Source organism: Chlamydomonas reinhardtii, chromosome 9 (genome assembly GCF_000002595.2).
Source record: "Chlamydomonas reinhardtii strain CC-503 cw92 mt+ chromosome 9, whole genome shotgun sequence".
NCBI classification, from domain to species: Eukaryota; Viridiplantae; Chlorophyta; class Chlorophyceae; order Chlamydomonadales; family Chlamydomonadaceae; genus Chlamydomonas; species Chlamydomonas reinhardtii.
Window position 1 is genome coordinate 3,896,482 of NC_057012.1, and position 10,174 is coordinate 3,906,655.

Below are 10,174 nucleotides of genomic sequence, written 5' to 3' on the forward strand. Positions count from 1 at the left end.
TTATTATTTATGTTACAGTGCTCGTGTGGCCCTTCCTGAGCGCCGCTGCGATGCAGGACAGTTCATTCGCGCTCCGTGTGCCATGAGCGCTCAGCAACATTCGCTCAACCCAGCAACCTTGCAACCGGGTGGCTTGCGCTAGCCCTTGCAGCGATAGCAACAGGCTGCGTGTGCGGGCCCGTATGCCATTGACCAGCTCAAGCCTACTGTTGACCAACACATCCGCAACAACCGCGCCAACTTCCCGCCTCTCCAATAAATGCTGCAACACGTAATATTACACGGGGCGGCCCAGGGGGGGGTGCAGGGACGTTGCGGCTGAAGCGCTGCAGCGGAGCCCGCAGCCCCGCAGCATTCCTCCCGAGCCCGCCACCCGCTATGATACCTCAACGAATGCGTGTGTATTCGTAGCCCGCCACATCCAAGACATTCAGTGATTCAGACAGGCGTCACGTCGCGCGCGGGGGGGCGGCGCGTCACATGGTGATGCTGGGCATCCGCAGCGCCTGCCACACACTCCGCCACGCCGCGCTGTCCGTTGCTCGCCTCCAGTGTAAACCCTACCTACCTACCCGGCGCAGCTCTAGTAGTACAGCCAAACAACCCGTGCACGCCGCACAGGCGCGGGGGGCACCGAAACGCCACCCCTCACACCGGCGCGCCCTGGGAAGGAAAACCCTAAACCTCAGGGCCCGCCGGCGCACCGCCTGCCGAGTAGACCCCTTCGTCTGCGCCCGCGCACTCACGGGGCCAACCTCACTGCTTGCACGCGGGTGGCGTGCCGCCGACCCGAGCTCGTGCTGTTTTGGAAGAAGCTGTTTAGTCCGTCATAATTTCACAAACACAAAAATTGTCACAACCATCTAAAAAGCTGTGGCTCCTCAGACAATCCAGCAGCCAAGGCGCCAGACCGCCTCCCACACCCAGCAGCTGCGATCGCGCTGTGCAATCCTTTAGGCGGCCTCCGGTACAGTTCTCATACGGCGACCTGTCCCCGACTCAGCCCTCCACTTGCTCCACACGCACGGGGCCCAGTCGCCAAGAATATCACATACACAAAGCGAAAGTATATGTTTCGGCCATTCATACGCGTGACCTCTGCCACCGCGTGTGACAGGCTTTTTAAGGCCCTGCCAGCTTCCCCACTTGAAGCTCATCGACGGCCGCTTACCTCTGTCTCATGCCCCTCACTGCTCATATATCATTTCTACTGGGCGTGCATTCGCTATGTACTGCAGGCGCCACGCGCACAAAGGGCTAGGATGCTCACACGCATGCACAATGTATGACTTCCGTGACCGCCACCCTCGTGCCGTCCTCCTCCTCTCACGCTTTAGGGTCCCACGTGCCCACACGTCCGGTGACAACTCACATGCTCCGGCGTCAACCTCGCCTCCGTGCACAAACGTAATGTACACGTTGCGGCGCGGCCCGGGGCTCGCACGCGCTGCTGTCACGCATACTGGTACATGATGTGTGACAAACGGGAGCACAAACAACACCATGAAACTGCATGGTGGTGATAGAGCTCACTCGCCGTGCCCGCGCTAGCCCTAGGATGCACACCGCTGCGCGCCCAACCTCGCGATTAGATCAGACCTGGGTCCGTGTCATTTCCCGACAGATGCGCTCTTCGTTGACTGAATATAGGTCCCCACGCCCGTTGAACCGCTTATGGTTACGCTCGCCACCACTCAGAAGTCTGGGGCCAAAACAGAATCCCACCCGGCAAAACGTGATGCGATACACACTGCAAAGCCGCCTGAACTCAAAGGAACCAGCCGTACCTCAAATCAATGCGCCCTAGCGACGACTCAATAACAAACGCCGAACCACTTCGATTGTTGTCAACCGCCGCGCTCACAACTGTCGATCAATCATGGACCGCAAAGCAATGCACGGCGAAGCAAAACCGTGATTGCTGCTCCGTATTCTCGCCTGTCAACAACGATATGTGTTATACTCTGCTCCAACCTAGTACTCTCTCCCGTTTTCGCCTGAGGGTGAATTAGATGGTAGTTTAGTAATAGTACAGAGCGGCCTCCACCTGAGCCCAAAGATGCAGGTTCTTGGACGTGTTGTCGGCCCCATGACGCTTGATGCCACCATGCACCCAGCCAGGCCCGCCTGCCGCAGGGCTCTGCCGTGCCGCCAGCGGCCTTCGCCCCTATGCCGCCCGCATCTACCCATCGACCATGGCCAGGGGCCGGGGCCCCACCTTCCACCACACCCGCTACCGTATGCCACCTGTAGTGCAAACGCAGCCAGCCCACCCGCCTCTCCGGCCCACCCATGCCGAGCTCCAATGCCGCCTCTGCTCCGCAGCTGCTGCCTGCTCACAGCCCCATGCTGGCCGCGAGGCCGCTGGCTGCCGCGGCGCTGGTGAGCATCTTGCGGCGGCTCCACAGCCTGTTGTTGAGGCGCTTGTTGAGGTAGGCGGGCATGTACTCCACGTTGGACAGGTCGGTGCTCTGCAGCAGCTCCAGCTCCTCAAACACGTCCTCCTCGCCGATCTCGGCCAGCTGCGCCATCACCTGTTGTTGTGACATTGAGGGACAGGCGTTGTCGTACGGCATATGCGCACGGCACAAGCAGGACCAACGGCGCTGCAGCAGACAATGCCAACATGCACGCCCGCAAGCCCACCGCGAGGCCTGCTCAGTGCCGGAGTGCCCTATTGCCCACGTCCTGGCTCTCCCATCATACAGCCTGTTGCATCCTCCCTGCGATCAACCTTTTGCGCCCTGCCCGGCCTCCTGCCCTCCCCCCTCACCTTGACCACGCCCGCGTCAAAGTGCTTCCACTCCATGTAGCTGCACTTGGCAATCACCTCCTCCAGCCGCTTGTACACTCGCAGCGGCAGCTTCTGCAAGATGGCCTTGCTGGACACCGGGGTGCTGTTGGCGCGGACAGTGGCTGCACGGCGGGCGGTCGCGTCGGCGGGGAGTGCTTTTTAGATAGGAAAGAAGCACCGCAAACGACAGTCAGGCGCCGCGCGGAGCGGGCGTAAGGTGCAGGGAGCAGGCGCAGAGGCGCGGGTGGGCAGCGGCAGGAAAGCAAGCTGTCACGCGCCATGCAACAACCGCGAGCCCTCATAACTCCCCGCCAAACAGACCCCCGCAGCTTGCGCTAGATGGCCTGCTGCAAGCCTGCACCCCTCCCACCGTGCGCCTCACCCGAAGGCAGCGACGCGCCCGCTCCCACCAGGCCCGCCACGCCGCCCGCGGCGCCGCCGGGGCCGGTGATGTGGTAGTTCTTGATCACGTGGTTGATGTAGGCTGCCATGTGCTGGATGCCGCTGACGTTCTCGGCTGCCAGCATGCGCAGCGCGCCCACCGCCTCCTCCTCGCTCTTCTTCAGCGTCAGCTGGTGCAGCACGCCGTCGTCAAAGTCCTCCGGGCGCAGGCCAGGCACCGTGCGGATCAAACTGCAGATCTCTTCGCGCACGCGCGGCGTCAGCTTGGGGTGCAGCACGCGCCCGCCGAAGATGTCGCGGCCGGTGACGGAGCCCGCGCCGCCGCCCGGCACCGACCCGGGCAGTGCGCCCAACGCACCCAGGCTGCCGACGGTGGCGCCGCCAGCGGCACCCTGGCGGGCCGCCGCGGCGGCGCCCATGGCGGCGACGGTGGCGGCGAGGCCTTGCGCCATGATGCTGCCGGCGGCGTGTGGCATGGGCGCGCTGCCGACGGCGAGGCGGCCGGCGCCGCCAGCGGGTGAGGCCATGGCTGCTGCCAGCTGCTGCTGGATGCTGGCGGCGCCGGACGTGTGTGGCGACGGCGGCGGCAGTGACGCGTTGCGAGCCGCCATCGCTGACCAGCTGGTCAGCATGGCGGCGGCGGCCGCGTTGGCGGCGCTGGCGCTGCCGCCGCCGGCAGCCAGGGTGGCAGCGGCGGCCGCGGTGACGTCGCGCGCGTGCAGCGCATCCGCACTGTCCATACTGGAGTTGCGGCTGCTGTCGCCGTTGCCGGGCGCACCACCGCCGGCCACAGCAGCGGCAGCGGAGGCGAAGGCGCTGGCGTCGCCGCCGGCTGCGGCGGCAATCAGGCCCTTGTGGCCGCCATTGGCGCCGCGCGGGTTGGAGGGATCGTAGCCGATGATCGCCTGCAGGAAATGTCCAGGGCACAGAGTATTTTAGCTACCATCGACACATACACTTGGCGACAGGCACCGTTCTCTCACAGGGCACAATCAAGACGATATTCATTATTAAAATTCATGTTTTGACTTACCTCCAGAGTCAGGGCCATGGAGTCAAGCTCCAGCGGGCCGTTGCCCACACTCGCCACCTCCTCGCTCTCCTCGCTCACGCTGGGTGCCGGCTCGCCGCCCGCGCCTGCCGCCGCAGCAATGAGGCGGCTGGCGGCGTTGGAGCCGCCCTGCGCGGCGGCAGCGGCGTTAGCCGCCGCTGCCGCCGCCGCCGCGTTGCCGTGCGCTACCATCCACGCATTTGCGGCGGCGGCGTTTTCCTCGGCGACTGTGGGGCGGCGGCCAAAGGAACTGCCCAGGTCGGGGGAGGACGAGTGCCAGGAGCTGTAGTCCACCAGGCCGCCCAGGCTGTTGAAACCATTGGAGAGACCGTTGGGCATGAAGGCCTGTTGCAGACCCTGTTGCTGGTGGTGCTGGTGGTGGTGCTGGTGGTGGTGCATGGGCGCCGAGCCGACCATCAGCCCCGGCCCGCCAAAGCCGTTGGCAGCGGGACTGGAGCTGTAGCCGAGGCCGGAGAGGCTGTAGCCGAGGCCTGCATTGGCGGAGGCCAGGGAGCTGCCGGGCCCGCCGGCGCCCGCGGGCTGGCTGGCGGCGAGCTGCTGTTGTTGCTGCTGGCGGGCCATGCGCTCCCACAAGTAGCTCTGCATGGGCAGCAGAGCAGCGATGCGAGGGACAACTGAGCCCACAGAGCGCATCACAAGCAAGGCTACCTGCTGCAAGACCAGCAAGCGTTGGAGCCGGAGGCACTCGTTGCTACCGTATTGAGCACAGATACCGAGATTGTCCACGCTCACCTCGTTTGTGGGCGACATCGCGAACACTCCGCCACCGGCGCCGTCCAGCCCAGCCGCCGTCAGCGACGGCCGCCGCGCCATGTCTCCGGCACCGGTGGCATTCGCCGCCGAATTGGACCACACGTCGGCGATCTCGGGCGGAACCATCAGGTCGCTTGCCGGGCCGCCGGGAGAGGCCGCCATGCCGTCGCGCGCCGCGGCCGCCAGCTGGGAGGCCATGACCGCCGCCGCGGCGTTGCCGCCTGCCGCCGCCACGGCGAGCGCCTGCTGGAAGAGGGCCTCGTTGTTGTTGGCGGTGCCGCCGTTGTTGTTGGCGGAGGTGTAGCCGCTGCTGCTGCGGTTGAACAGCTGCGGGAACCTGTGCGGGTGGGTTAGGTTTACGAGGCGCGGTGAAAGCACAGCAACTGGCGCCAGCGCAAGAGTGCAGGACGGACCCGCAGCTAAAGCACAGAGGTCACAGAAGCCCATACATGCCTTGCTCGTTCTTGCGGACAGACACATATCTCTAACAAATCGGACACACCTGGGGCCGCCCCCGTTGAAGCTGCTGCTAGGCGAGACGCCCTCGGCGCCGCCGCCCACGCCGCCGCCCGACCAGCTGGAGCCGAAGCCCAGGCCGGCGCCGCTGCCCGCCGTGATAGATGACAGCGCATCGCTGTGGGGCTCCGTGTTGCGGCGCGCTAGCGCCGCCGCGGCGGCCTGTGCAATGGAAGCGCTGCCGGTGCCGTTGCTGTTGGCACCGTTGGCGTTGCCACCGGCGGGAAGCGGGACGGGCATGGAGCCGGCGGAGTGCAGGTTGGCTGCGCCGCCGCCGCGGTTGTTGTCCGACCAGGAGTGCTGCAGCTGCACGGACTGTTGCGGCGTGGGCAGGCTGGGCGCGCCGCCGCTGGAGGCACTGCGGCTCACCACCGGGCCAGCAGAACCAGCGTCCCCGGGGCCGGCCGGCGCCTGGCGGCCGTCGGCGGCGGCGCCGCTACCGGACTCGTACTCAAACAGGAAGGAGGGCAGGCTGTCGCTGTTGCCGGCACCGTACGGGCCCAGGGGGCCCGACGCGGCAGCAGCGGCGGCGGCCGCCGCCGCGCCCAGCGTCGCGCTGCGCTGCCAAGCGTCCACCGGCAGCTTTGTGCCGCCGCTGTTGTTGCTGCTGATATTGCCATTGGGCGCCTGCGCGGCCCGCAGCAGCTGGTCCAGCGCCAGGCTCACGACGCGCTCGCCCTTGCGCGAAAGCGACTCGCTCTGGCGGAAGATCAGCCGCGCGCGGGGCGCCGCCAGCAGCTCGCCCAGACGAGCCGCCAGGCCCACGGCAGCGGCGGCGCCGGAGGTGGCCGCGGCGGCGAAGCGCTGCAGCAGCGCCGCCAGCCGGCCGTCAGCGACGGCACAGCCGCGCAGGTGCGCGGCCAGGTCAGCCAGGTGCAGGCTGTGGGGCGGCAGTAGCGCGCGCGGGTCGCGGCGGGTGGCCAGGCAGTAGCAGGCGGCCACGGTGAGGTACTCGTCGTCGTCGGACGGGTGGGTGGGAAAGGCGGCCTCGACAGCGGACAGGACGGCGGACAGCTCGGCCGCGCTCATGCCGCCCTCGGCGCCCAGGGGCGGCGCAGTAGGCGCAGGCGACGGGCCAGTGCCGGGCTGCGGCGCGTGGAAGTGCGGCGTGGCGGGCTGCGTGGCGACGCCGCCGGCGGGCGGCGCGGGCTGTGGCGGCGGCTGCGGCAGACCTAGTTCCCGCAGCAGCGCGGCCATGTTCAGCCACACAACCTGCAACACGGTCACAATTAAGTAATGATGTGCACGGCCGAGTGCAGCAGCCAGGCCACCGCCAACAACCAGCCACCAAGCGTTCAACTCCTATGAAGTCTGTGACGTCGTGCTCACACCACGCCCAATTCTCTTTTTAATTTCGCGCTAACCCGGTTGCACTTGCACGGAGCACAGGCCGCCCCGATAACTCACCTGCATACCCCAGTCCGGCTCTGTGATGCTGGGGTCCAACTCGAACAGTGCTGCGCATCCCGGCTCCGCTAGGGCGCTCTGCAGCTGCACCGGCGGTGCCATCTCCTTGCCGCAGCCGCCGCATGCAACCGCACCGGCGGCCGGGGGGCCATTCGGCGAGGTGCCGTGGGCCTGCGCGGTCTGCCCGTTGGCCTGCGCGCACGTGGGGAGTTGTCGGCGGGACGTCGAACCGGTCCGTAGTCGCAGAGATGCAGCCAACAACGTAACCCAACCCCACAGAGGTGCGCGGTGGCAGTGTCTTGCCACAGTCTAGCCGCGGCTGCGCGTCCGAGTAAGGCGCGGCAGTTGGGAATCCAATCTAAACATGCCGCGCTCGCGTGCTCGCGGGTTCACCTGGCCTTGCACATGGCGGGCCTTCAAAAGCTCTTCAAGATGACAGACGCGCAGCCGCAGGTCTGGGTCCGTGAGGAGCGTGAGCGCGACATCCCGCCTGGTCACCCAAGCGGGTTTGGAAGAACGAGACCTCACGTTAGGCTCAGAGCGCACGTGTTAGTATAGGCACGGCGAAGAAGCTCCCGGGTGACTCCAACTCGCAGCGTTTAGTGAGCACTGCTGCACTCCAAAGGAACCCTACTGAAGCACTTTGCACAAGCAGCCCGCTTGCCATATGCAACACGGTTGAAATCAGGCCCAAACGCCCAGAAACGGTGATTCGCGGCCCCAAGCGCGAGCCCGGGGCCTGTGTCTGCGCTTGCGCCATGGGGAATGCGCGCGCCGAAAACGACGCCATTCCTCCCTCCCGCTTTCTGGTACCCTATCTGGTGATTAGATTTTGCACGTTTGCTAGACTGGCAAGACTCCCCAAGCAGCGCGAGGCTCCGTGGGCCAAAAAGGTGCCCCGCGACACAACCGGCCACACCCCGCCTCGCCAACAGGGTCGCAAAACCCCAGTCCGTGAAACAAACGCTCCTTACTTGATTGTATTCCTGCCCGTCGACCAGGCCTTGGACACAGCAGTGCACACTTGCTGCACAAACTCGCGCGGGTAAGCTATGGGCAGAGGGCGCAGGCGAGCGCCCTCGTCATTAGCCTGCATACGCGTCATCTCCTCGCGCTCATTCTAGTTGAGAAAAGGGTTTGGTGGTATCGATTGTCAGTGACCCTAGTCCGTGCCCGAGTCGAAGAGCTGTTAACTTGGAGCACTAGGGCAGCACGGTAGTTGTATGGAGTATGCCAAGTTGTTTGTTGTGGACTCGTGGCCTGAACCAAGCTCTTTGAGGCCGCTCATGCCAACTTCCAGCAGGAGGACCGATTGCGGACTGAACGCTTAGTCTCCCTTTGTAAGTATACATTCTGCCATTTCTTGAGCAAGCAGCGTGAGCGAAATGGCATTATTGACTTGGCGGAATCGAGAGGCGACACTACCGACCAGCACCGAAACCGCATAAAAACCCGCTTTGGGGCGTCGAAGCAAACCCGGGGTCCTGTTGTTCCTCCCACACGCCACACGACATCCGCAATGATAGTTATCAGCAAGCGAAACATGCGGGAACGGGGCTTTTTGTAGTACCGTACCCCAGCATCCGGCCTGCCTTGGCCTGCCCCCCCTACCCAACACGATCGCTCGACCCCCTCCCCCCCACACACACGGGCATTCCCGCCTATTGAACCACCAGTCCACCACACATCCGGCCATCCGAAAGCCCATGTTAGATGAGTCGCCCCCAGTCGCGGTCAGCCATACCTGCAGCACCTATTACAATGTCAACATCGTTCTTTTATCCAGATGCCCCCGGGCGATTGCTCAACAAGCGCGCAATTACACAACAAGCGCATCAGTGAGACGCGCTGCCTGCGGAAGCGGCCTAGGCTTCCGCAGGGTTTAGCACCGAATGTGGCGTAGAAGTACTGCGTTTCGCCCCCACGATCCATGCATGCTGTAAGTAGCATCCTCAGCAGGCCCTAAACCATGCTCGCTTTCCTTTCCCACTCCACTTTTACTTGCATCACTGGTTACGTTACTCACGTTGTCTCGTTAATGTGCCTGGCAGCCGCACCAACTCATCAACCGTACAGTGTACACCACCTGCGCAAAGCGCTTGCCAATTATTGAAAAGCCAAGGAGCAGAAGGGCAGCCATGCTCCGCACTACAACATTGCCGTATGCATGAGGCATGGTGCAGGTGCTTTAGTTGCGGTGTTCTGTCCTGTGTGCGGCATCCGTTGCCAGCATTACCACTTGGACATGCAAGGGCGCGCTAACCATGCAGGACCTGTTGCGGCGCTGTCTAGCCGCGCGTGCAGGACCACACGCGCGTCTGCTATGCTGCCCCCGCTAGCAACGCACGCGGCGCCATAACAATGGCGTCAGCCCGTTGACACGCCCATAGCCTGTAGGCCAAGCCGCGCCTCCTGAACCTCCTGCGCGGAAATGTAAATGTGCGAGTCGTCAATACCAGCGCGGAGAAACGTGAAAGAGGGCTCGACCCGCTGAAGAGTACTATACCACCAATTGTCCCGGACAACACTCAGCAGCCGGGACACGATGCCCTCCAGCCCTGACGTGCATTGGGCTCACCCGCTGAAGATCCGCAATGGCCGAGGGGTAGCTCTTGAATGTCAGCACACCGTACACGAGCCGCGCCAGCAGGTATCCCGCCAACAAGAACGCCATCCATACGGGCGCCTGCAGGGGTTTAGGGCCGCGTGTCACGCCCGTGTGCACACGACAGCGCAATGATGTTTCACAGTTACTTAGGCACCTTTGAGTTCCAAGCAACCGGCGGCACGCAGTCTGCCGGCGCAGTGCACGCTCAACGCCCTTGGTGTGGGGAACTGTGCCCGCCTAAAGAGTCGTCACCCCCGCACCGTGAATGCCGACACCTTAGGCAGGCCTGGTGGCAACACAGCGCATGCAGCTAGCCAGGCAACCAACGCGAAGGCTGCAGCTGCGACAATGTAGTGGAACCGCTTCATGCTTCCTAGAAAGCTGGAACTCAACGTTCATTGCATGAATATGTGCCTTATAACAACAACAAATGAAACGGTGCGTGCCTCGACAAGCGGTCAAGCAAATCGTCACATGGATATCTCGTTTGATGCCCTGTAGTAATAAGCGAATAGATGCAAATGTGAAGGACTGATGACAGCCCGCATAGAGGACAATTTCCTGGGGGCTCATCCCATAGGCCCAAGACTTCTCCATAGTGGCCCCATATGGACTCAATTTG

At 64.0% G+C, this 10,174-nt stretch overlaps 2 protein-coding genes across 2 annotated transcripts; both read right to left on the bottom strand.

Annotated features, from left to right (window-relative positions):
* Positions 1-8,189, bottom strand: CHLRE_09g392208v5 (uncharacterized protein). The gene is made up of 9 exons (XM_043065626.1): positions 7,919-8,189; positions 7,338-7,434; positions 6,945-7,136; positions 5,524-6,749; positions 5,001-5,358; positions 4,230-4,847; positions 3,177-4,101; positions 2,774-2,916; positions 1-2,534 (listed from the first exon to the last, which is right to left on the bottom strand). Exons 1-9 carry the CDS (start codon positions 8,047-8,049, stop codon positions 2,337-2,339), a joined length of 3,888 nt encoding a protein of 1,295 aa, XP_042921181.1. The 5' UTR covers positions 8,050-8,189; the 3' UTR covers positions 1-2,336.
* An 84-nt stretch (positions 8,190-8,273) lies between these two features.
* Positions 8,274-10,079, bottom strand: CHLRE_09g392245v5 (uncharacterized protein). Its single transcript, XM_001694687.2, has 3 exons — positions 9,813-10,079; positions 9,523-9,630; positions 8,274-9,365 (listed from the first exon to the last, which is right to left on the bottom strand). Exons 1-3 carry the CDS (start codon positions 9,918-9,920, stop codon positions 9,312-9,314), a joined length of 270 nt encoding a protein of 89 aa, XP_001694739.1. The 5' UTR covers positions 9,921-10,079; the 3' UTR covers positions 8,274-9,311.
* Between the last annotated feature and the right edge of the window lie 95 nt (positions 10,080-10,174).

Bases quoted from the DNA above. Each gene is read 5' to 3' on its own strand.
- CHLRE_09g392208v5 (XM_043065626.1), bottom strand. From the start codon at position 8,049: ATGACGCGTATGCAGGCTAATGACGAGGGCGCTCGCCTGCGCCCTCTG. The intron at 7,435-7,918 runs GTAAGGAGCGTT...TTGGGTGACCAG, and splicing joins ACGGGCAGGAATACAATCAA to GCGGGATGTCGCGCTCACGC. The intron at 4,102-4,229 runs GTAAGTCAAAAC...CATTTCCTGCAG, and splicing joins CCATGGCCCTGACTCTGGAG to GCGATCATCGGCTACGATCC.
- CHLRE_09g392245v5 (XM_001694687.2), bottom strand. From the start codon at position 9,920: ATGAAGCGGTTCCACTACATTGTCGCAGCTGCAGCCTTCGCGTTGGTT. The intron at 9,631-9,812 runs GTGCGGGGGTGA...AAACCCCTGCAG, and splicing joins CTAAGGTGTCGGCATTCACG to GCGCCCGTATGGATGGCGTT. The intron at 9,366-9,522 runs GTGAGCCCAATG...ATTTCCGCGCAG, and splicing joins CCATTGCGGATCTTCAGCGG to GAGGTTCAGGAGGCGCGGCT.